The sequence below is a fragment of the Pinus tabuliformis genome, chromosome 1_2 (assembly GCF_031772625.1).
Source record: "Pinus tabuliformis cultivar Carrire ecotype Pingquan chromosome 1_2, CPIR1, whole genome shotgun sequence".
Lineage (NCBI taxonomy): Eukaryota > Viridiplantae > Streptophyta > Pinopsida > Pinales > Pinaceae > Pinus > Pinus tabuliformis.
In genome coordinates, this window is record NC_142298.1 from 1,151,363,130 (window position 1) to 1,151,390,607 (window position 27,478).

The 27,478-nt window shown below is 40.0% G+C and overlaps 1 protein-coding gene across 1 annotated transcript in view; it reads left to right on the plus strand.

The window, feature by feature from the left end:
• The window catches only part of LOC149210288 (uncharacterized), a 141,727-nt gene that overhangs the window by 40,172 nt on the left and 74,077 nt on the right, over nucleotides 1-27,478 (plus strand). Inside the window, exon 2 of the mRNA XM_089396675.1 lies at nucleotides 13,256-13,365. Coding sequence (XP_089252801.1) covers nucleotides 13,256-13,365 — 110 coding nt within the window. The remainder of the gene's footprint in view (nucleotides 1-13,255; nucleotides 13,366-27,478) is intronic.

Genomic DNA, 27,478 nt, shown 5'->3' on the forward strand with positions numbered 1-27,478 from the left:
CTCACCCTCTAAGAATTAAAATACGATAGAAAAATCATAGCATGTCAAGTCAAGATTTTGTTTGAGTTTGCGTCACTCTTCTGGCTGGTCGATTTGCTGCCCAAGAGATTTGATTTCTGCCTCCCGACTTCTGAAACTCGAATTCCCTCTACAAATTTTGCACTCCTCACTGGCTTCTGCGCGGCTCTGCGTCAGCCCCTCTGGCTTAGCGCTGCCATTGCTGGATTACTCTCTGCTGATGATTCTCTGGCTGAGAAAATCACTCTCTTCGGAAGCTATCCCTGCCCCTCTGCTGCAAGAAATCTCCTCAATCGAATTTTCCTCCTGAGAACTTCTCACTTCAGAAAATCGATTTCTTGATCTCTCTTAGTGTGTTTTCCAAATGACCCTCAAGCCCCTTCTTATATCTTCTTATTGGACAACCAACGATCTAGATTGACTCCCAATCAAAGGCTCAAATCATTTTGACTTGATCTTCGTTTTTTCTAGAAGCTACACCCACAATTAGATTAATACCCATTAATATTTTAATTTCCCTAAGTTTAGACTTAGGAACTCCATTAAAAATATTAATTATTTTAATATAATTGTCTTTCGGTGGAATTTCCCAAAACGCTTTCTGGGTTCTTTGGAATACATATGCCCAAGCCTTCCTACAAAATTTGAGGCTTAGAGCACATCCGATGCTACCCCAAATCAACACTCCCTCTTACCGAGGAATGTGCTCTTAACAATATACTGCTGCTGCATACTGCTTTGACTTTGAAACATCGTCCTCTGCGCTGCTGATGTATGACATGCTGTCCATCAATTATTGCGCTGCTGATGTATGACATGCTGTCCATCAACTACTGCGCTGCTGCTGCAACTGTACTGCTGCCTTTGACACTGCCACTGCGAATGCTACCTTTGTACTACAACTCCCTCTCAAATGCTACATCTGCTATGCTGCTAGCGCTGCCACTGCTAACACTGCATCCGTACTGCAACTCAGTTGCTGAGAGAAGCAATTGAAAAACATCGAAAATTACTAAACTAACTGTGTTCAGTATGATACCATGTGAATGCTGGAATTGATTGCTGCTAGTCTCTGCGTTGACCCTCTGAATCTCCTGCTACTGTGGACTTCTGCTCTGTGCCATCTGCACTGCTGCCAACTCTGCTCTGCGCTGCTTAGACTCTGACGCTTCTAGCCACGACAACTGTCTCCCTGACATTCCTTGGCACCATTTGACACTACTCCATCCCACTACTGCAAAACTAGGCTCCCGTAGCAAGATATTGATCCGATAGGTGGACTCCTCAAGGATCCTACCCATCTATAGCTCTTTCGAACTACAGCTCCAAATCAGCCCACCTCCCTCCTAGAGGTATCTCGACTATCATGGCGAACGGGAGGTATCTTGACTATCATGGCGAACTCCTCCTCCTCTTTGATCTTCGCGGTTGCAACCTTAGGATTGTGCTTCTCATCCTTGTCCTTTTTCTTTAAAGGACACTGGGATGCATAGTTGCCCATCTTGCGACATTTGAAACACTTCACCTTGGATACGTCCTTCTTTCGTCTTTGTTGCCCATGCTGCTGCTTTCGTCAAGTTTGACCTTGACCAGGTCTCTCCTCAGCTCCTCTTGTTTTAGAGCTGCCCACATCTTATCCCAATTAGGCAATGCTGCTTTGCCCAGGATACTCTGGACAAATACTTGCCACTCATTTGAGATAAAATTGAGGTCCAGTCTAACTAACTCTGAATCTTGAGGTGTATGCCTCGCAACAGACAACTCATCACAGGTTTCCTTTAGCTTCATGAGGAATGGATCCACGTGCTCTCCCTTCTGCATCTGAGCAAATCTCAACTTCTGCTCCAAGTACATCTTCTGCTGCACGGAAGATCCCTGATATAACGTGGCCAAGGCATCCCACATCTCCTTAGCAGTCGCTATTCTAGCAACGCGACACACTACATGATCCCTGACTCCATCTGGGATCATCCTGTTGGAACTTGGCCTTTCCCATCTTAGCCTTGTACTTTTTCAACGGATCTGCATCCGCAAGTTCAGCCACCACATTGTCGACGTACGTCTTGAGGGCATGCTCATCTAGAAAGAAAGACATTCTAGCCTTCTAGATGATGTAGTTGATTGCCAGTCCAACCTATCCTGATCCCTCAAGCCACTGGTTGCCATCTCCTCCAAAAACTGTCGAACAACTTCCTCTTTCTCCTTAATGCGTAGCGTCTAGGCTGGCTTATGTACTCCTTGATGGAGTTGGTAAGTCTGCTGCTCCTTTGCTACCTAACAAATGAGAAATACATATTTCCTTAGCAAGAAACCACGGAGGAAGTATTCCCTCACTATGCGATCGGCTTCCTTCTTCCGACGACTTTTCTGGCCAACACTCAGCTTGCAGAAATCTGCATCCCTCTAGCTCTGCGCCGAGGCTTTGTGTGGCTCCCTCTGCCTTGGCAAATTCTCGATCGGACAGTCTTACTTCTTTGTCGATCCGCTCAGAGAGAGACAACTTCAAAAATATAGCCCTCTTGGCTAGAACTTCGCAATCCCTCAGGGGATTCGAACTGCTGCTTGTTGCAGCAAGTTGGTCCTTGCTTTAGTGCCAGATCTGCTACTCCTATTTCACATCAACAAGTCCGATACCATGTGAAAATTCCTAGATCTAACAATCTCAGGAATCCTATTGCAACCAGTTGAATCTACTTCACTTAGATTGTAAATTACATTACAAACTTATTTCAGATTTCTTCTTGAAATATTGAAGTAAATTACTGAAGCAGCCTACACCAAATTAAATATGATTCTGAAACATAGAAACTGAGCAAGAAAATACAAACACATAGGACACCGTTATTTCTGGACAAATGTCCACGGAAAAACCCAATGTGGAAAAACCGATGCAACAACTTTGAGGGTCTATTATTAATTAGTAGCAAATTCTGAATACATCTCTGAATACCTCACAGGGTTATTCAATTACAGAGAGAGAGATACTGACAGAAAAAAATTGTGAGGTTACCTCACACTATCACTAGAAATCTTGGCTGATCCAGCCCCAGACTGATTGCCCCCGACTTTTCTGGCTGCCTCTGCACAGTATCTGCGTTAGCCCAACGTCAAGATCTCTGGGGACCGCTTCACTCTTTTCGATGGTTGATTTGCAGCCCAGGAGATTTGATTTCTGCCTCCCAGTGTCACACCTCGGTTCCCGGCTTTTGAAACTTGAATTACCTCTGCAAATTTCGGACTCATTGGCTTTTACGCTGCCTCTGCGTTAGCCCCTCTGGCTCAGCGCTGCTACTGCTGGATTACTCTCTGCCTCTCTCTGTTGATGATTCTCTGGCTGAGAAAATCACTCACTCTCCGGAAGCTATGAAATCTTCTCAATCGAATTTTCCTCCTAAGAACTTCTCACTTAAGAAAATCGATTTTTTGATCTCTCTTAGTGTGTTTTCTAAATGACCCTCAAGCCCCTTATATCTTCTTGTTAGACAACCAACGACCTAGATTAACTCCTAATCAAAGGCTCAGATCGTTTTGACTTGATCTCCGTCTTTTTCTAGAAGTTACACCCACAATTAGATTAATATCCATTAATATTTTAATTTCGGAACTCCATTAAAAATATTAATTATATTAATATAATCGTCTCTGGGTGGAATTTCCCAAAACGCTTTCTCGGTTCTTTGGAATACATGTGCCCAAGCCTCCTTGCAAAATTTGAGGCTTGGAGCACATCCTTTGCTACCCCAAATCATCACCTATTATGGGCTACTGCCCAGTTAAGACAAACATTAAAAGAAAAAAAGAAAAATAGGCACCACTTGCCGCGTTCTACGTGGCTTTACTGTATGAAACTGGAGAAAAACGGTTCAAGTCACCTGTTGGAATTGGTTTTCGGACTGGCCTAAATTGACCGCTCCAATTTGGTCTTTATAACACTGATGTACCTGCAACATTTATTGACAAGTACTACCAAAAATATACAAGTACAAGAGTTTATACTAGGGATTTCAAATCCAATCCCTAAGATATTAATTCTAGGGTTTCAAATACAAATCTATACTTACTAGGGTTTCAAATTTCTCCCTAGACTACCTCCAAACCTTAGAGACCAAACCTAGGGTTTCTACGAGGGAACAAAATATAATAGGGTTAGCGTTTCTTAACCAACTAGGGTTTACAAGAATTTAGGTGCTAACATCTTTTGACATTAAGGCTATAAACCCTAGAACCAAAAATGAGATTTTAAAACCCTAATTTTATATAGAATGAAAAAGAAAAACATTTGTACGTACCTCAAGGACTACCTACCATAGTCCTTAATGATCACCAGAAGTATGTTGCAACATTTTCTCTAAGATGTCATAAATACTCCAAGGATGTTGAGGACAAGCGCTGCCTTTGAAGGTGTTGCAATTTTTATTGATAAGATGATTAATTGTAGCTTCATAATCCTATAAGCTTGATATCCATTTTTTCCAACCAGGCATGCTTTCTTCATCAATATAAATGTGGATGCAACCTTCTTCTGAATTGTAATAAGGGTAACTTTTCTATGAACTATATAACCATCCTTTATTGTAGAATGAGGCCTTTCCTTACTCGCTAGACTACAAGGCTTAGTTTTGGTAAAATCTGTAGAAGACTTTGGTCCTTTCAAAAAGGATTTGTTACGATTCTTGTTTTACTCAGAGTGAGGATGGCTGCCATACTCATATTTACTTCGCAATACATGGGTGGATAGCAGAGCATAGATTTGACGTGGCAATTGTCATATTGATATCCAGAAGAAAGTGTTGGGAAAAAGTACGAAGTAAGAAAGGAAGTAAAAAAGGAGTGTGAAGTTAGAGGAGGAAGAAGAAAAGAATAAAGTCAAAATTTTGGGCTATCTCTCTCTCTCTCAGGTGGATTCCTCTAGGAGATCGAAGTCTCTCTTGTCAGGTTGAAGTTTCTACTACTGCTGCTGCTGCCAGTTGCTGGGTCAAAGCTGCTACTGCAGGTTGTTGCTGTTAGGTCGAAGTTGCTATTAAAGGGCTATCATCTGCAAGAAGAGAGGGCTAACTTGGTGTGGAGGAAGTCTTTGTCTAGGTCAAGAGTCTTAGATTATCTCGTGAAATTATGGAAGGAAGAATTGTTGATTGGGTTTTCCTCTAGAGAGGGGTTTTGCCCTGGCAGAGTGCCTACATCTTGTGTCTTGTGTTTTTGTAATCTTCATACATACATAATTTGGTAATTGCTTGATGAAAAAATAATATAACAAAGAAGAAAAGGAAGCCAACATAATTCACAAGTAATTATCAAGAAAGAGAAATCTAACCCTAATTCTACTAGTATTGATTTCTCAACATGGTATCAGAGCCAAGGTCAAGGAAGATTGAAGATCACTCTATTGACTTGAAGGAAATGGTTACTCCCTCTATGATAAGTTATATGAGAAAGGGATTCAATACTGCAGGAAGCTGGATCATACGTGAATGACTTACTTAACGCAGTTGAATCCCAAAATGATATCTAATATAATGCACTGCGTAAACCCTCATACTTAAATTCAAAAAGAGTGAAGGGATCTCTGCTTGAATGATTCATGAGGCACAATACTTGCTAAGGTTTTGCAAATGGGGTAGCAAGCTAAGTGGGCTTGATTGTGGGGAAAACTCCACAGTTAAGCGCGCTTGAGCCAGAGGCGATCTGGGATGGGTGACCTCCCGGGAAGTCCTGGTTACCGGGTGCAAGCCCCGGAAGTGATGATTGACGCTATGTGATTCATTTCACTAGTTTCAATCCCACTTCTTCACTCCTGTGAGCATCACCCGATGCAATGAGTGCTAAGTGAACTATTCAAAAATCATGGGAAATTAGTCAGTTACGACTACCTCTCATGGAAATGGTCATACGTGAATGACTTACTTAACGCAGTTGAATCCCAAAATGATATCTAATATAATGCACTGCGTAAACCCTCATACTTAAATTCAAAAAGAGTGAAGGGATCTCTACTTGAATGGTTCATGAGGCACAATACTTGCTAAGGTTTTGCAAATGGGGTAGCAAGCTAAGTGGGCTTGATTGTGGGGAAAACTCCACAGTTAAGCGCGCTTGAGCCAGAGGCGATCTGGGATGGGTGACCTTCCGGGAAGTCCTGGTTACCGGGTGCAAGCCCCGGAAGTGATGATTGACCTATGTGATTCATTTCACTAGTTTCAATCCCACTTCTTCACCCCTGTGAGCATCACCCGATGCAATGAGTGCTAAGTGAACTATTCAAAAATCATGGGAAATTAGTCAGTTATGACTACCTCTCATGGAAATGGTCATACGTGAATGACTTACTTAACGCAGTTGAATCCCAAAATGATATCTAATATAATGCACTGGGTAAACCCTCATACTTAAAATCTACTACTTATTCAACAAAGTCAAAAGTCAAGGCTTCTTGGCTACACTTACATGGTATCTTAATGATGATAATGCACTTATTATTGACAGTGGAGCATCAAGGCATATGACAAGTAAGGGTAAACAACTTCACACTCTATCAAAGGAACCATCTTCTCATGCAGTGGAATTAGGAGACAACAAAAGCTATGCTGTTAGAGGCTTGGGATCAACATCATTGAAGCTGGAGAATGGAGCTAAGGTGAAGAAGGAGGAAAAAGGCAATTTAAGGATCTATTGAAAGGAATCTAAGGAACCTCAAGAAGTTGATCAAAGGATCATATAAGGAGACCTTATAAGGAAAGAAGCTTACTATCTTCAAGGACAATGTCTAACACAATAAAGGGATAAAGCAAATTAGAAGGAGCATCCAATTACAATGCTTGGAAGAAGAAGATTGATCTCATCCTCGAAAGGAATAAAGTCTTGGATCTTGTAAAAGGAAAAGTGAAGAAGTCTACAGAGAAATCAATAAGTCTAAAGGGCCAAGAAGAGGAACATGAATCAAGCAAACTTTGCCAAAGAAGTTTCACCAAAGAAGAACAAGATGGAAGGATTCGAAGTCAAAGACCTATTTGCTAGGAACTCTATCCCTTGCATATCCTTCTACTTTTGAATTGCTTTCCTTTATGTTTTGATTTCTAGGTTTAACATGCTTTGGAAAAACATTTTTGAATTGTTTTGATAAAGCTATAGGCATCCCTCGAGATTGGATTAAAAGGGAGTCCTTGCCATTTTTCCAAAGATAAGTATCTTACTCCTTGTATTCCCTTTTTCATTTTTTGGTTTCCTTTACTTATCTATGTTTTGTTTGTATTAAATACTAATCGCATTTCTATTCATATTTTCCTTGTTTAGGAAAAGCTTGCTGAATACTCAAGGAACATGGAAGAAAGCTTCACAAGACAAAGCATTACAAGTACAAGGTTTGTTAAGAAACAAAGGTATGCCTTAAACTATAAGTTTTTGTTCTCTTCATGATATTCATTCTTGATAAACTATTACTAACATTATTGTGTCTAGCTCTCTTGAATCATAAAGATTCTTGATTGGGTGATTCATCATTAGATAAATCTACCCTCATATCTTTGATTATTCTTATGGAACCCTATGAAGGTTCTTTGTAAAAACCCTAACTTAAGGGTATGTCAATGATAATGTGTGAAACCCTAGCCTACTTAGGGTTATTGGTGAAGTCTAAGAAAATGCTATTCTTGATGTTTGATGTCATGTTTGGGTTTTAGTATGGTTATGAAAACCCTAACTTGTTAGGGTTGAATGGTGATGTCTGAAATCCCAAACCTTTGAAGTATTGATAAATTAGAGTTTGATGTGTTATGTATTGAAACCCTAGATCGTTAGGGTTTGGTAGGGTGTATAAGTAAGACCCTTATTTTAGATAATGTCCTAGGAATGAAATCCTAGGTATATATGTGTTTGTTCGATCGAAACCCTAGTATGATCAAATTTGTTATATGTCTAACTTTAATATATTGATAGTCGTGTCATTGGGTTTGACTAACACATGTTATGATATGCTTGTGCATGATGATGGAATCCTAGATATATGTGTTGACCTAATTGTTGATGGTCATGAATCTTAGGGTTTGGAACTAAGCCCTAGTCAAAGTTTGATTCTCTAGGATGATAGTATTTGTGAATTCTAGTGTGTTGTAACTAAACCTTAGTAGAAGCTCAATTCTCTAATATGTGATGATTAGTGTGAAAGATTGTTGAAATCTGAAGTTGAGCTGTGATTGGTTTTGATTATTGGAACTTAATGGCTCTTGTATGAAATCTAGGATCTTGCACTAAATCCTAGTGGAAGTCTAACATATGAGTTCTAAAGTTGTTAGATGCATATTTGTTTGAATTGCTTTTAGGGTTTGCAATATTTTGTAGTAGAGTATGTCATACCTTTGGAAGAAATATTGAAGCCTTAGATATAATGAAGGTTGTTCTCTTGATTGAGGTGCTCGAAGTCTTGATGATGAAATCTAGGGTTTATGACAAAAGCCCTAGCATATAGTCGAAATATAAAAATATGTGTTTCTTGTTGTTTGTGAACCTAACTAAGTTTAGTTATTTGATGTATAAAGTCTAATGCTTCCATTATTATATGATTCTGATATGGTTAACTTCATGCTTCTATAGATTTGGTTGTACTTGCTATCTAAGTTGTGGAGGTACATAATCTTCAAGATGGTGAAGATGTTCATTTGATAAGCATGATGAAGAAAGTTATAGGGATGATGATGGTCATGATAACTCTGATAAGAAGGATGGAAGCCATGAAAGATTCTTCGATGTCATAGAAAAGAAGTTGATCTCCCTGGTTAAGAGGGAGTGATGGATATGGTTCTCTACTTCATGTGTCATGCACTAGACTAGGACTAACAATTGTAAGTCTTAGTGAAGGCCATGAATGAAGATAAGGACATATCACTCTTGTCTTTGGAAACAAGTTCCGAGTTGAAAGGGAGGGCATATTATAGTCATGATGGACACCTTGAAAGAAGAAAATTGGAGAATGCATTGTGAGGAGCAGCTGAGATAAGAAAAGCAGGATCTGTTTGTAGAATATGTTGCTGCATGTGAAGTAGGAAGACAGATGTATGATTAAGGAATCTTCTGTCAAGATCGTTTGGAAGTCCTACTATGATAAATTGAGAAGCAACATCAGTTGTATGGAAGAACCCAAAGGTTTGTGTTTACTTATGTACATTTGAAAGTTTGTTACTGATTGGGGTTGTGTTTGTACAGGTAAATCTCTCAAAAGTTTGATAGCATGTTGGTTACACGAGAGAGATTTGTTACTGATCTGTTTGATCAGGGAGGATTTGTTACTGATTGGAATAATTGAGAGTGTTAAGGCTTTGTGTGTAAGACACATTGCCTAGGAGGACATCTGGCCGACACTTTGTGTTGGTGTCTAGAACCCAAAGTAGGGAGGGTGGTGTTGGTCATAGAGATATGACCTCAGATACACACCTAGATCTTTGGGTTGATGGTTAGCAAGTAAGCCTAATGGTACCTAGACTGGTTGAAAGCTTTAGTCCATCTTAGTCCCACCTGGATAGATTGCCCTGGTCAGGAATCTAGTCCATGGCATTGTGAGTGCCTAAACTGTTGGAGGACCTTGGATAGATTGCCTGGTCAGGAATCTAGTCCATGGCATTGCGGTGCCTAAATTCTTCATGGTTCATATGTTTTGAGATCTTCCTTGTACTTGTTATTATGAATACCTCCCTAGTTAAGAGGGAGTGTTGAAATATGTAACTAGGTTCGGTCTTCATAAATGTATTTGAGTCACAATGAAATGTATTTATCAAAAGAATGAAGAAAATATTATTATTATTATTATTGTTATGACTTATTAAAGCATGGGTTTCATGCTTGGGTCATCATGTTTTAGGTCAAAGTCCCCATTGAGGACTTCTAGGATTTATTCTGTCATTAGAGTCATTGTCCATTAAAAGAGACCCTTCTTGGGCTTTTGAATCATGTAAAAATAATTAATATTGAGTCAAATATGCTATTTGTCCCCTCCACACCAAGTCGGCCTCAAGGAGATCAAGTCGGCTTCAAGAAGGGCAATTCAACCTCACTAGAAGGCTATATATATAGGGCAGTTCGATTTCATTTGGAGTATTCACACTCTCTCTTATAGTTTGATATCTAGAAGAAAGTGTTGGGAAAAAGTGCGAAGTAAGAAAGGAAGTCAAAAAGGAGTACGAAGTTGGAGAAGGAAGAAAAAAGAAGAAAATCAAAATTTTGGGCTATCCCTTTCTCTCAGGTGGATTCCTCTAGGAGATCAAAGTCTTTCTTGTTAGGTCGAAGTTTCTGCTGCTGTTGCTGTTGCCAGTTGCTGGGTCAAGGCTGCTACTGCAAGTTGCTATTGCTAGGTCGAAGTTGCTATTGAAGGGTTATCATCTGCAAGAAGAGAGGGTTGACTTGGTGTGGAGGAAGTCTTTGTCTAGGTCAAGAGTCTTGGATTATCTCGTGAAACTATTGAAGGAAGAATTGTTGATTGGGTTTTCCCCTAGATAGGGGTTTTGCCCTGGCAAAGTGCCTACATCTTGTGTCTTGTGTTTTTGTGATCTTCATACATACATAATTTGGTAATTGCTTGATGAAAAATAATATAATAAAGAAGAAAAGGAAGCCAACATAATTCACAAGTAATTATCAAGAAAGAGAAATCTAACACTAATTCTACTAGTATTGATTTCGCAACACCCAAGCCCATGCTGCTGATCTCGTATCTATGAAATCTTCATAAAGTAGTAGGCCATGTCTTCATCCTTCGATTTCATTATTCCGTATAGTTGGTTTCTCAAAGAAATCTTTTGACTTGATGTGCTTATAGAGTACAGAGTTACTAGCTTGTCATACCTAGCCTTAGAAGTCTTAAAATTAACAACAAATGGAACAAGATGATCCTTAATGGATTCCACATTAATCCTTTGTGCCCTTATTTCTGCTTTGTATTTTGCTATCTCTTTAGTCTTGTCTTTGTTCGGTTTAGCAACTTCACTGAGGACATATTCCATTACTTCATGTTTTGTAAGTGCCAGATCAATCCTTTTCTTCCATGCTCAGTTAATCTTTTGAGCTAACGAGCTTATTGCATTCCTTACAGAAAGAACCCATATGACCTGTAGATTCAGACATAGAGTAATAATATGATACTTGTCAACCAAGAGTCTTTCCTTCTTTGATGATGTCTCCAACTATCTTGATGCTTTCAAGATCTTCAAAGAGACTTTAATGATGTCCTAGAAATATGTCTTCTAGGATACCTTCAACAACAACTTCAAAGAGTAATGAGTGATTCTTTGATGACCCCTTCAAAAATGACTTCCAATGAGCCTTCTTGTGATCTTCCTTCTCAAGCCTTCCTTTGATCAGAGTTTGATGTAGTTTTCTTCCTTCCTTCAATAATAGTTTGATCCTTCTGCAATTGGTGCCCCTTGGCAAATCCTTCTTTGTGTCCACAAGATGATCTTCTCAACTGCCTTCTCTTGTTCACCTTAGCTCTGATACCATGTTGGAAAATGCAATATGGCAGCTATTAATTCAGATTTTCCTTAACCTTAATAATTGCTTGTGAACTTTATTTATCTTCTTGTGTTTTCTTTATTAGTTCTTCTTCATCAAACAATTATCAAGAACAAATAGTAAAAACAATGGACACAAAAATTAGGCTCCAAGCCAGGGAAAAACCCCTCCAAGGGGAAAACCCAAAAAATTCTCTTCTCTTCTTATAGAATCTTCTTCAAATGAGACAACCAAGACCCAAACCCTAGACCAAGTCCTTCCTCCAAGTACCAAGTCAACCCTTTAAGAAACCCTTCAAATAGGATTAGGTCAACAAGGCTCAATCCTACATTAACCAGCTTCTAACTGCAATTTTGATCCTCAGCCTTGACCTTGTAACTTTGGCTTGCAACTTTGACCCTTTAGCTACTGCAAAATCCCTAGGAAAATTCTTCAAGAGATCCTTCTTTTGAGCAAGACAATACTTCCTAAGGTCAATGAAGTCAAATTAGAGTGTTCGTTCTTCTAGCACCTTGATCCGAAAACTTGATCTCCTACAATTTGGACTTGCGATTTTGGCCTTCTTGAAGCTGCAGAAACCCTAGATTTCGCATGTGTGAGAGAGATAGAGCCCGAAAGCAAACTTTCCTTGTTCTTGGATTCTTCTTGCTTTCTAGAGCTTCACTCTTCCTTTCTTGCTTCTTCCAGCTTCATATTGAATTTTTTCTTGAGAGATCAAACTTATGTGAGTGAGTGTGTCAAATTAGGTTGAAGCTGCCTGTATTTATAGCCTTTCCAAGGGGTCGAATTCCCTCCTTTAGGCTGACTTGAAGCTGCCAGGGCCGACTTATAATTAGGAGGTTTCTAGGACCTTTTGCACTAAAAATAAATTCCTTTACAAGGTACATCTTTCACGGAAGGGTCTTATAATCATGGTGTTGACTCTCTTGACTCATGATAATATATTATATGACCTTACAAACCCTAGAAGCATGAAGAACATGCTTTTACCTAGAAGACCATCAATAAGAAGCATGAAACCATGCCTTAAAATGATAACTTTTCTTTCTTCTTGTCTTTGTTACCTAAGATATACATGTTGAAATGGGTATAATAACAATTATGAAGACCGAAACTAGTTACATTTCCAACACGTTTGACAGTAATAGTTCCCTTATTTTGAAATGTTACTTGAAGTTAACTTAGCATTAGGAATCTATGATTTTTGAACTAGTACTTCTTAGAATTCTGTGTTTGTATTTTCAAAATTATAGGCCGACACCACTAGTAAAGTAGAACAATCATCCAAGGGGTGCAAATATACCTTTTCAGCACCTCTGACCTGCTGGTGTAAAGATTGCCTCTTTGAGATCAATGTAGTCTTGAAGGAAAGGGTCAAGCATTGCCCATTCTCATTTATTTTCCAAAATTTTAAGAGGTGAAGTAGTAGGATATGCCAACAGTCTGTAAGTGACTGGTATGCAGATTTCTTCTTCAAAGTATCACTATTTAAAAAAGCAGTTTGCAAAAGTAGGCATCGGCCGATAGGTTAATGTATTAATTTATTAAAAACATATTCTACCTTACCATGTTGTGAGATTTATTATCATTATTTTTGTTTAGTTAAATGTAGAATCTATTGAATTTTGAAACTCTTGGAAGACATTTTCTCTTCCCAGTGCATAGTTTTAACATAATGATTCTCATTATCAAGTTTTTTGTGCTTACTGCATTCATTCAAAGATTGAATTCTTGGTTGTTTTGGCAGGTATGGAGAGATCGTGGATGTCAACCTTGTGAGGGACAAAGCTACTGGAAAGTCAAAAGGCTTTGCCTTTCTTGCATACCAAGACCAAAGGAGTACTACCCTTGTTGTTGGTTGGTGATTTGCTCTCTATTTAATATTGACATTTGCTAGTCTCTCCTTCTCTCTCTCTCTTGCTCACACACACACACACACCAGACATGTTCATATTTCTAAATTCTCATCTTCTTTACCTGTTTTATGCTTTAGTTTTGTGGAAAGGTTTTGATTGCAACTTTGATCCTCAAATATGATTCCAATGATAATTTAAACCTTGTGATGCTGCAAGATTATAAAAATGGTTAAATTTCAGATCTTGAATAGTGTTTATTTTGTGATACTAGTATTGGCAACTGTATATTGTTGAATGGAAAGCTATGTTATGCTTGGGGGTAAGTTGTATCCTAATTTCATAATCGATGGGCTATACTGTACCAATTTCTACATACCAAAGTACTAAAATCTCAAGACAAACACTAATAGTACTAAAGGCTCTATATTTTAGTTGTTGGATCCAAGTATCTGAAGTGCCACTAGTTGTTTTTGACTAATTATGGGAGTGTTACCACAAAATCTAGCAGCCCTAGTGCAAAGCTTCACTAGGCAACCTAGTTCTCATTGCAACAAAGAGATCAGTCACCACTGTCACCTCAGTGGCCTCTCTCTAGCTGTTTGGTGGTGGATGTTGTCCCCACAAGGGAGGCTTCCCTAAAGAAATCACCAACAAGATATCCAACAACTAGGGGCTTGGGGGTGATATAAGGTCCAATGGTTGGAGAGAAAGGTACCTGCTAGACCTTGAAAGGCCGAGATAAGAGCTGTAGAAATTCAGATACACTTTCTAATGACCTTTATGGTTTAAAAGATACTGTTATAATTTACTGTTTTAATGATATGCAAATTTCGGACATACAATGGCATATAAAAAATTGAGAAATAGCCTATAAATGATAAGTTCAATAAAGGGATCAAGGCTATCGAAGAGGCAAGCAAGGGTTAGGTCAGTGTTACTTGGGAGCAGGAGCTAAAACGGGTGCGGGAGCGACATTTTCAAAAGCTCCTGGTTTGGGAGCGAATCCTGGAGCGTTTTTTATATAATGTATATATTTTTTATATTTTGATACATATATGTCAACAAAAACATATAGAATGATGAATTAGATATAAAAAACATAAAAAAACATAGATTGATCATTGAACCTTATAACAACAATCATCTAGAAGTTATAATCTTCATCAACCATGTCCACAAGTCAGTGACATACAACATATTGAGTCTTATGAATCATGATTCATCAATCTTAAAGTTTCAACTTCAAGCTTTCAAAATTGAAAATTCAATATATAACATTTATCATCATTGATCACCAAAGTTGTACTTGTAAGCTAAGTTTAACCATTACAAGAAATAATATCTAACATGAAATGAAATGTTATAAAATGAAATGAAATGAAACAAATTTCATGAAGCATCATATTCATAATTCATTACCAATGAGTTATAATTGCCAACTTCAAACTTCAAACTTAAATTGTCATATATTGCTTACAAAAATATCATAATAAATATGAAAGAGTCAACAGTTATGGAAACTACTAGAAACTACAAAAGACAAGTACACTGTAAATCTATTATCTACCACTTCATGTGGCCCTTGCCATGAGAAGTGTCTGATGTATGAGCAGGTCGTGGTGGTCTTCTAGGAGTCTCCTCCCTCACAAACCGACGACTAGAACCAGAAGGCACATGCCCTCCATGTGAGGGTATAGATGGAGGCGGCGACAACAACGGAACAAGACTCGAAACTTGAGCATTGCTACTAGATGGTGGATGTGGCATGGTTGTTGCTTCATCTTCCTCTCATATAAGTTCCGCTTCCAGTTCTTCAAGATGTATAGTGTCATCCTCCAAATTATCAGACTCTGGGTGGTTGTCCCAAATTTTATATGTTGGATCCTCATAAGCCCGATCATAGTAATGATTCAACAACCTCAAGTTGTAGTGCACATAAACCAAGCTTTCTGCCCGGTCTTCATTGAGTCTGTTTCTTTTCACATTATGTATGAAACTGTAGGTGCTCCAACACCTCTCTGCAAAAGAAGTATTTACAACCTGTGAGAGAACATTTTTTGCCAATTTTGGCAAAAGTCCCTGGCAGCCATATGCTTCCCACCATGTGAGAGCATCAAATCTGTCTCTATCTTCCATTGCATGGAAGGTACCAAACAAACCAGTGCAACTGAAGTATCTGCGTAATTCAAGACGCAGACTAGCACATTCCTCCCTGTTAGGTATCAACTTGTCTAATGCTTGCAAATATTCTGTAGATACCTCTTCATATATATGGGTTTTGACCCTAACCCCACCCCCTGGTGTAGGTTGGCCCAACCGAGATGCAGAGTAGTATTTTGACGTAAGGATGTACGCCAAGGCATGTAGTGGAACATTAAGTTTATTCCACCGTGTACACACACAATTATGAATCAGTGTATACAAGTTGGGATCTTTTTTATGAACAATATCTTTTATTTTCCCCAACATGGTATCCATCTGCTCATACGCTTCCCCAATCGTTGGTTTATCTATATTTGCAAACCGAATCATGTGATAAATGGGCTTGGTGAATTCCCATACTTGCCTCACACGTGCCCAAAACATACCATCAAGAGCGGTCTCCTCCACCTGTTCAAAACCTTGCCTGTCAGCTGCATTTGTAGCCTTTTCCTTTAATACTTGCCAGTGTGGACTTGATACCATGCTAGCCAATGGCTCTCTTACCTTCAAAAGGCACCTGAAGGTGAGGTAATAGCTACCAAATGTAGTCCTCGCAATCTTCAACAACTCCAGTCTTGAGTGACTGCGGAAAAGGCCATGGGTATTGCTATGATTTTTAATAAATTTTATCATTTCTTTGCCTTTCTTTTACAAATCACCAATCCGTTTGTATTGTTGGTTTTTGTTCTTAACAATATCATGCATCAAAAGGTTCATTGTGTGAACCAAACACCCATACCAAAATATGTTGGGGTATTTATCCGCAATAATTGCCTGCTGCCTTACAATTAGGAGCATTATCAGTGATGATTTGGATGACATTGTATGTCCCAATACGGTCAATTGTATCAAGTAATGGTTCTGCAATGTTGATGCCGGTCTTGAACTTGTCTAAGTAATCATACACTGAAAGAAAGATGGCACCACTAACAGACACAACAAGAATACTTATCAATGGCTTGCCTTTTACATTTGTCCATCCATCAGAGACAATGGACACCCCATGCTCAGTCCAAGAATTTGTCATTCTAATCAAAGAATGTGATATTTTTGCTTTTTCATGATCAAGTCCAACGGTTCTAGCCTTGTCATACCCAAGGCTCTTGTATCCTTTAGGGGCATCATTTATGGCAGAAACCATTTCATGCCAATAAGGTGAGTGAAGAACATTGAATGGTATCCCACATGCATAGAGAAACTTGTAAAATTTTGAATCCACATCATTCCTACACCCTTCATCAAGGAAATCTGATATGCTTCTACGCCTTAAACTTGGTGACCCCGTGCCCCCATATCCACTGCCTTGGGAGGACCCTGAAGGAGTTCTTTGTGCATGTGATTGTGAGCTTGGTTTAAAGAAACCCTTTGATTTTTTAGATTTGTATTGGGCTTCATCCTCTTTCCTTATGTATTTGTCTCTATTTGCTGGTGACACACATGTACAAGTTTTGATTCATATTTGTTTATCTCCATCCCATGGCCTTTTCCCGCAGAGGTGCTTTTTGGCACGGGTGTATGAATGAGTTAGCTCAAAAAACATAGGAGTGTGATGAGTTAGCTCAACAAAATTACAAATTATATCTAACTTTCAAATTATAAACGATTTAACAAACTTTAAAAAAAAAGTAAAACTATTAAGAATTTGAAAATTGAAATTTTTGTTTACCTGGCTCATCTGCTTCTCTTGCAATCTTTGCTAGGTTCTTCCCAAAGGTACCTGCTGCATCGCTGAATATATTGGCCTGTCGGTGTATCTCCAGCTGATCAGACTCCAATGGGATCATGCGTTCAATGCAATCAACCAGTCCATCTCTGACCTCCCCCCTCAAAGCTCCTGACTCCTTAGCTTTATAATGATACCGTGGGTTCAAAAAATACCCAGCTGCATGTATAAGGCGATGGAGTTGATTGTTCCATCTTTCATCAATGATTGCCCAAATGGGCCCATACTTTGCCACTCTATCCTTGTATACCGTCTTTATTTGCTCCTTTGCTTGATCCATAGCCTCATAAATGAAGCCCATAGCCAACCTTTCCCCATCCACCAACGGCAACACCTTAACTAGTGGCTCAACAAGCTTCACAATCTCTGCTGCCTTTCTCCAAAAAGTTTCTTCATGGACTTTCCTTTTCAATTCTTTGCCTTCTGGTTTGTTAGACCAATTGCTTTGATTCCATTCATCACTGGAAAACATCTTTTGCAAGTTTCTATGTTGGGAAAGCATAGATTGCAATGTCAAAAAATGTGTAGCAAATCTAGTGATGGCAGGCCTAATAATATCCTTGCCCCCAGTGTGTTTCCTCATGAGGCTCAAAACCAATGTATGATTGTAGATAAATTTTGTTATGCTTTTGGCATGATCTATAGTGTTTTTGACCCAATCTAATTTTCCAATATCCTCAAGCATGAGGTCTATGCAATGTGCAGCGCATGGGGGCCAAAAGATGGTCCTATGTTTTTCCTCTAACAGTTTACTAGCAAGAACATAGTTAGAGGCATTATCTGTGATGATTTGAACAACATTAGCCACCCCCACCTCCTCAACAACCTGATCCAATAGCTGAAACAACAAGTGGCCATCTTTTATCTTATTAGATGCATCAACTGATTTTAAAAACATGGTTCCCTGTGGGCAGAAGACAAGAAAGTTTATGATGGTACGATTTCTTTGATCAGTCCATCCATCTGACATGATGGTACACCCTGTTCTTGCCCATGAGTCCCTGAACTCTTGCAAATACTCATTAATGGATTGAATTTCTTTCTGCAAACGAAACCCCCTTAGCTCATGCATAGTAGGGCCTTTGAAGCCTTTTCCAGCAGCATGTATGGCATCAAACATAGGCTCATAATATGGTGAACGAGCAGCATTAAAGGGGATATCAGCATCATACCACCATCTAGCTATGTAATCACAAGCAGTCTCCCTCAATTCTTTCTTCCAGTGGTCATCTAAAGTGGGCTGCATTTGAGTTTTACTAACTTCAGGACCATGTGCATCTGATGGAGAGGAGGGAGTGAAATAACTTTTGATAGTCACATCACCCTTTTTCATTCTACCCTTTCCCTTATCTTGAACAGAACCAAAAGAGGGAGGAACATATCAGAAAGGGTTGGATGTATCAGTTTGAGGGATAGAGGAAGAACCCTCAAAATCATAGTGGGGGTTGGTAGCCATCATTTTTTGTATCTCCCTCTTCCTCCCAATTTCAGCCTGTATGTCTTTTTGCCTAGCCTTATCTTCTTTAAATTTCTCAAAGCTGGCCAACAAATTCTTTCTAATCTCCCCAATTTCTGGTGAGGTACATGGGGTAATTTGGCCTCTAATCCCTGCCAAGTGTTGTTTCAGCCTATTAATGCCCCCAGGACCTTCCTTAATTTTCCTATGGCAAAATTTGCATTGCATTTGACTATCAACCATTTCAACATATGCCCAAGCAGGATCTCTTGCTCTAGGTGCCATTTTTTGACTAGGAAATGAAAGCAAACAATCTGAAAATGACAAAAAAAAAAACGTTGATTCAATGTTCATTTATTTGACAAAAAACACTCTCTAAGCTTTCTAGATATGCACCTAAAATTTACTAAGCAAAAACAGATTTATAGAGGTGGAAAAAAATACCTCCAGGCCCAAACTGCCTCCTCAAGCTTGCTCCAAGAATCAGCTCCTCAATGCTGCTCCAAATGGCTGCCCAAGAAGCTCCTCACTCCAGCTACAATGCTCCTCCAAGACTCCTCATTGCTACTCCAAAACAAGCTCAAGAACTGCTCACTAACTCCCAAAGAAGACTCTCACTCAAATGCATAAGACTGCTGTGAGTGAATGAGAGCACTTGGGTGTGTTAAATAGGGTTTGGGAGGGGGAAATGGACCCCAAAAATCATTTAGCATATTCATATAACTGTTTGGGGTCCAAACCAAACAAAAAACAATTAAAAAATCCATTAAAAAATATATTTTTTGCTGTTTACGTGTGCCTGGGCCGTTCACTCGGCCAACCGGACCGTTTCCATGGCCGGGTCACTCTCCTTGCTGGCGAAACGGATCAACCCGGCCGTTTTGGTTTCGAAACGGCCGTTTCTTAAAACAGGGGTCAAAAAGAGGCTCTTCTAGTGGCAAGGACAGGGTTTCTACAGCTGTCAATGGAAGCCCTAGACACTGTCAAAGAGAAGTCTAAAACACTTTCAAGGAAGCATGCCCTAGCTGCAGTCTTGGAGGAGTCTTATCACAGCAAAGAGAGGCTCCTACGCTGTCCTAAAGGAGACTTCTATAGCACAGCAAGGAGAGGTTAGAACACTGTCCAAGATCACTGTTTCAGGAAGCCCTAATGAAGACCTAAACGCTGTCCTAAAGGAGGAGACACATCCGCTATCTTAGAAGTGCCATTATGCCCTAAATGCAAGCCTTACTAGAGGCCTAATTAGGTGCCCTTATACACAGTCCCTTTGTGCCCTTATCTGTTGTCAAGAAGATACGTACGCAGATCAGAAAGGGTCCTTATTGCTGTCAAAAAAGGCCCTAACACACAGGCTTCTAACCGCAGTTTGTGAGGCCCTAATCAGAAGGCTGAACCTAGTATTATATATGTTGATTTAGGTGACAACGAGTTCTACCAACGCTGATTGGGACAATGGATTGCACAAGGAGTTAGAGCCCTAATCTATGGGTTGTTGGGTGAGTATAGGTGCTGGTGTTAGCCCTATACTCCTACGGAGGACATCAGCGAGGTATGCTAAGACACATGGGACAACAACAAGGTATGGTAAGGCTAAGGGGACAACAACAAGGTATAGCATGACTGTTAGGGACAACAACTACAACAATATATCTAGGCAGTAGTGGCAAGGGACAACTGCATAGTAAATGGGACAACAAAGGAGTGTTAAGGCAAACATGGGACAACAACAAGCATGGACAACATGTCAAGCATGCAAGCATGGCCAGCATGCCAAGCATGGTGCAGCATGACAAGCTTGGACAACATGGATAGTAGTGGCAAGCATGGTGCTGCGAGCACATGAGACGTGCTGTATGACAACATAGTTCAACAATGACACATGGGACAACAGTGCAACATAAGGTGCAGCAGTATGATGTGTACAACATGGTCAAGATGTCCAACATTATGATGATGGGTGCAGCATGGTCCAACACGGTGAGGTGGAGCATGATGACGAGATGCAACACAATGATAGGTGAAGGAGTCACCTTGGAGAATCAGTTGAAGTAGCATGTCTTCAACTGATCTCATCTATCATCTTCTTAGAGAAGATCTATGCTCTTATCTAGATAAAGTGTTGACTTCTGTTGTAAATGTACTATCTCTCTCTCTCTCTCTCTGTGCTAAACTATTGAAGAACATATAAGAAGAATTGATCAAGGGTTTCCCCATATTGGGGTTTGTCCCCGGCTAGCACCACATCTTGTGTCCTCTTGTCTTCTGCGATTTATGTTTATGTTCTATCTGCAGTTTACTTTAATGGTGACGTGATTGCTAATCTGGAAAAGGTATTGAGCTAACTGTGAAAATTGAAATAAATTGCTCTAAGCATAGAACATACCTAAAATTAACATGGCATCGGAGTTGAGGTGAAGACAAAGCCCAAGCAAGAGTGAAAGAGCAATCACCAAAGACAGTTGGGAAAGGACAAAAGGATCAATGGATTCTTCATCCCTCTTCAAATTCACCGAGGGTGAAATCGAAGCAGAGAATATTATCAGAATGGCGCAGCGGAAGCTTCTGATGGCCTACCTAAAGATCACTTCAATGGGAAGTCCATATCTAGGGGAGGAAGGAAAGGCAAATGCCTTGGTTATGATAAATCCAACCATTATGTGAAGGAGTGTCTAAATGGTAGGGACACATCACTTGATGATGAGAACAATCATTCCAGTGACATCTTCAATGATCAGAGGAATGACAGGTAATGTAGGTCATGAAGGAAATGACCGACTCTTCAAAGAAAGCAAGGAACCTCAAGAATGAAGAATCAAATGTTGTTTCTGATAAGATAAAGAAGCGTTATCTTGTATTGGCCCTCTCCTTCAGACTCTTTGGGAATTTGGCTTATTGATTGTAGTGCTTCAAGGCACTTCATCGGATAGAAGGGTGCTCTCTCTAACTTGGTAGAGATGGAAACAATCGTGAGATTATACTTGGAGTCAATGCCACCTATCCCGGAAAGGGTGTAGGGAATGTTACCCCTCAAGTGAATGAGGGTAACTCGATTCATTTACAAAATCTCTTTTATGTACCTGATCGCAAGAAGAACCTGGTGTCCATTTCGGCAATGGAAGTCAAAGGTTTCAGGGTGGCATTCATTGATGGAAAGGTACGTGTTTGAAAATGGAATTTTCAAAGATGCTTTTGAGTTCAGGGTTGGCAATTTGTATCAAGTTGCAGGATGGTCCATTGGGGACCATGTCAGTTGACACATCTCATCTATAGCATCGAAGGTCTACTTATTATGGGGCCCTACCCGATGTGAGTCAGATGGTGACAGGGATGCCTGAATTCAAGAAGAGCATGAAGGTACATGTCTGAGATGTACCGAAGGAAAATCTTACAAGGGGACCATTCCCCTCATGTAGCAGGTCCACAGGTTTGGAACAACCCGAGGGGTTTGAGATTCATGATCGGGAATCTCATGTCTGCAAGTGGAAGAAAGCCCTTTATGGCTTGAAGCAAAACACCCCGAGCTTCGTACGAGAGGATTGATAGCTGTTTGATGAAGCTGAGATTCACTGGGAATGAAGCTGATCCAAACCATTGCTAGAAGGTTGTGGATGATAGACCTCTCATACCGACACCTTCTGAGGACGACCTCTTTCTGACAGGTGCAAACCCTCTCATTTGCAAAAGTAAGAGGGAGTTGGATTTCGGATTGGGAATGGTGAACTGCAAGCCGTGACTACCTCGATGGAGCTTAACTTTCAGAAGTTATGTGGTATTGACGCTGGACCAGATTTGGGAAATGCCTCTGAGTTTCATAAACTCATTCGCATTGATTTTCTTGGTGAACTTCCGTCCGGATATATGTTTTGCAGTTAGCATGTTGGGCTCATATTTGGTCGAGCCTCGCTAGATTGGTGCCGAGAATTTTCCGAGATATCTTCAGGGCACAATCTCTCATGGATTGAGATACATTGCCGGAAATATGAAATTGCATGAGTATTCGAATGTTGACTGCGTAGGCAGTGTGAAGGATCTCAAGAGCACTTCTGAGTGCTGATTCTCTTTGGGTTCTACTTGATATTCTGGATGAGCAAAAAGTAGAAGTCAGTTGCTATAAGCACCGCTGAGATCGAATACATAGCTACGAGTATGACCTCGTGTGAAGCTGCCTGGTTGCGGAAGCTCTTCAGTGAGTTGTTTGTACACATGATGGATACCACCATGATCTTCTGTGTCAACCAGGGGGGATTCAATTGTTGAGGAATCCTGTATTCTATGATTGCTCCAGTATATAGACATCAGATACTACCTTATCTGGGATATGGTACGTCGATGAGCGAGGAGGCTCTATTGCATTGAGACTGATGTACAGGTTGTAGACATTCTGTCAAAGCCCCAGGGAAAGGTCAAATTTGTGACTTTCTCGAACGACTTGGAGTCGTTGAGAGACCTTCTTATGAGGGTCCTGCATGTTGCATGCATTGAGCTCTGGGAGCTTCAGAGGGCTTAGGGTACTTATTGGAGCAACAAGCGACCATAGGCGACTCACCCTTCCGTAATGGTGCGTGGTATACAGGGTGAATGGCTCAGCCTTCCCCTGTGATACCCCGTGGCGACTTAGGGACAGGATGAGTGGTTCTCCTGTTGAGGCATCCTACCCATGCAGTCTGGGATTCATGGGAAGTACCTCTCATTTGTCCAATGAGTAGGGGAAATGGGGTTAGGGACCATAGTAGTACTATCGATGGACGCATCGTTGTATTTACCGTTCTCCTTATGCTAAGATGACCTCCATTGATCTGGGATCAATGAAACTGATCTAGGATCAGTATGAGTGGTTTGAGACACTCTCTTGTGATATTGATCTGGGATCAATGAAACTGACTTTGGGTCAGTAAGAGTGGTATGACACACTCTCTTCATATGGAATTGAGTTTGGGTCAGTAGAGAATGGTATGAGACATTCTCGATCAATTCTTCTTCTTTATGGTTCAATAGAGCAGAGCAGTGCACGACATTGATGGCAGAGATAGTACAGTCGGACAGATGGGTCAGCGGATGGAGTTCTCCCTAGTTGAGAGGGAGTGTTAAAATTGGCAACTAGGGCCAAACTCCATGTGGGTCATCTTATTTATGGCAGCTGATATTTTTCTTGGATCCCTCTCATCGAGAGGTGTAGGATTGATCTAATGATCATCTGATTCCGATAAGTATTCATGGAGTTATGAATTTAATTGTGTTATAAGACAATTCGTCAAGGTCGGCCAACAACCAAATAACCCACACACGTGCTCTACGATTTAGTATAAAAAGAGGTGACTTGATAGTCATTTCTACACACTTCTATCTTGATTTCTCTCCACATGTCTTGGGTTTTAGTGGAAGAGAAATCTAGGAGTGGAAGCCGTAGTTGGAGGAAAGAAGACTAAGGGAGTTGCCCTAGAGGAGATGCCCTAGCCCTAGACGTAGTCAAAAGGAGAAGACTCTACGCAGTTTTATATGAAGTCAAGAGGAGGCTCTTTTAGCGGCAAGGAGAGGCTTTCTATAGCTGTCAATGGAAGCCCTAAACGCTGTCAAAGAGAAGTCTAAATCGCTTCAAGGAAGCATGCCCTAGCCGCAGTCTTGGAGGAGTCTTATCACAACAAAAAGAGGCTCCTACGTTGTCCTAAAGGAGACTTCTATAGCGCAACAAGGAGAGGCTAGAACACTGTCCAAGATCACTGTTTTAGGAAGCCCTAATGATGACCTAAGAGTTGTCCTAAAGGAGGAGACACATCCGCTGTCTTAGAAGTGCCATTATGCCTTAAATGCAGATCTTACTAGAGGCCTAATCAGATGCCCTTATATGCAGACCCTTTGTGCCCTAATCTGCTGTCAAGAAGATATATATGCAGATCAGAAAGGGTCCTTATTGATGTCACAAAAGGCCCTAATACGCAACCTTCTAACCGCAATTTTTGAGGCCCTAATCAGAAGGCTGAACCTAGTATTATATATGTTGATTTAGGTGACATCGAGTTCTACCAAGGCTGATTGGGACAACGGATTGCACAAGGAGTCAGAGCCCTAATCTATGGGTTGTTGGGTGAGTATAGGTGCTGGTGTTAGCCCTATACTGCTACATAGGACAACAACAAGGTATGCTAAGACACATGGGACAACAACAAGGTATGGCAAGGCTAAGGGGACAACATCAAGGTATAGCATGACTGTTAGGGACAACAGCTACAACAATATATCTAGGCAGTAGTGGCAAGGGACAACTGCATAGTAAATGGGACAACAAAGGAATGCTAAGGCAAACATGGAACAACAAGCATGGACAACATGTCAAGCATGGTAAGCATGGCCAGCATGCCAAGCATGGTGCAACATGACAAGCTTGGACAACATGGATAGCAGAGGTAAGCATGGTGTTGCAAGCACATGAGACATGCTGTATGACAACATGTTTCAACAATGACACATGGGACAACAATGCAGCATAAGGTGCAACAGTATGATGTGTACAACATGGTCATGAGGTCTAGCATTATGATGATGGGTGCAGCACGGTGAGGTGCAGCATGATGACGAGATGCAACACAATGATAGGTGAAGGAGTCACCTTGGAGAATTTGTTGAAGTAGCATGTCTTCAACTAATCTCATGTATCATCTTCTTAGAGATGATCTATGCTCTTATCTAGATAAAGTGTTGACTTCTGTTGTAAATGTACTATCTCTCTCTCTCTGTTGAACTATTGAAGAACATATAAGAAGAATTGATCAAGGGTTTCCCCATATTGGGGTCTGTCCCTGGCTAGCGCCACATCTTGTGTCCTCTTGTCTTGGAAAATCTTCTACGATTTATGTTTATGTTCTATCTGCAGTTTACTTTAATGCTGATGTGATTGCTAATTTGGAAAAGATATTGGGCTAACTGTGAAAATTGAAATAAATTGCTCTAAGCATAGAACATACCTAAAATTAACATAAATCTTGTCTCTTTTTTGTGCATTTTGATCTCTACCGTTCTACTGTTGAATTTTTGAAGTATAATTGCTGATTGATATATTGAATTATGATAAAAGAAGATCTACATCAAAAGTAATTATTTGAATTTCAGAAATATTGTGCTAACCCTAATTGTGCTAGAAAATCAACATGGTATCAAAGCTATGATATTATGACAACAAAGAATACTGAACTGAATGATGCAACTGGAAAAGAGAAGTTCAAGGAGGATGATATTACTGCCATGAGTCTAATAGTGGACTCCATTAAAAGATTATCTCAATCCCTACATTGCAAAGCATGATACCTCCAAGAAGATGCATGATGCACTAAATCTACACTATCAAGAATGTTGGTTAGTCCACAAGTTTGAAGAATGAGCTCTAGAATACAAGGATGACAAATAACGACATTGTGGCTTCATACTTCATAAGGATTCCACAAATTAGAGATCAAATTTCAACTACTATTGGAGAAACCATCTCTGATCAAGAACTTGTGACTACTGCACTCAATGGTCGCCCTAGATCATGGGATGCATTTGCAACAGGCATAAGCAGTTGGAAATAAGCTCCTTCATTTGAGAAATTATGGACATCATGTGCTCAAGAAGAAGCAAGATTGATGTCTAGAGATTGTCAAGATGAAGAAGGTCAAGCCCTTGCAACTCGCTTCAAGGACAAGGGAAGGAAGAAGTTTGGACCTCAGCATAAGAAGTCAAGAAAAGGGTCTTCTTCCTCTAAGAAGAAGGTAGACTTATCTAAGATACAATGTTATGGCTGTCAAGAATATGGACATTCAAGAGAAATTGTCCTAATATGACTAATAAGAAAAAAAGGGAAGCAACATACTTCCACAACAAAAGTTGAAGAAGATGAAAAACCAAAGAGATCCAAGGGTGACAAAGATTTCTTCTACTTTTTTTCTTTGACAGGTTCATTTGCAGATAATGATGACATGTGGCTGGTAGATAGTGGAGCATCAAGACACATGACCAGAGAGCGTAGGAATATTTCAAGCATGACAAAAAAGAAGTTGTCTCAAAGGGTTGAATTGGGAGACAACAACAACTATGTAGTCAAAGGAATTGGGAATGCATCCATAGAGTTGGAATCTGGTAACAACGTTCATCTCAATAATGTCCTTTATGTACTAGGTTTGAAAGGAATCTTGTCTCTGTTTCTTGTTTGGAAGACAAAGGAGATAGGGTTGCTTTTGTGGATGGTCAAGTACTTGTTTGTTCAAAGGGCTCTAGTATAGATGATGTTAGGGTTCTTCAGATTCGTGATGGTAGCCTGTATAGACTTTTGAGTCAACTAGATTAAGCATTAGTACATGACGAAATAGATCCAGGTGAGTTATGCCACCAAAGGTATGGACATCTTCATTTCAGAGCATTGTCTGAATTAAATGAAATAGTGTCAGGGGTTCTTGAACTACAGTTAAAGAATGATGGTGTATGCAAAGTCTGTGCTCTTCGGAAGAACATCAAAAAACCATTTCTAAACAGTGACAACAGATCTAAGGAAGCTTTGGAGTTGGTTCATTCCGATGTATGTGGTTTGATGCTCGTAAGATCGCTTGGTGGTTCGTTGTACTATGTGACATTCATTGATGATTTCTCCCGTGAGACATGGATATATCTCTTAAAAAAAGATGAGGTATTCGACAAGTTCTAGGAATTCAAAGCTAAATTGGAAAACTTGACAGTTAAGAGGATCAGATACTAAGATCTAACAAT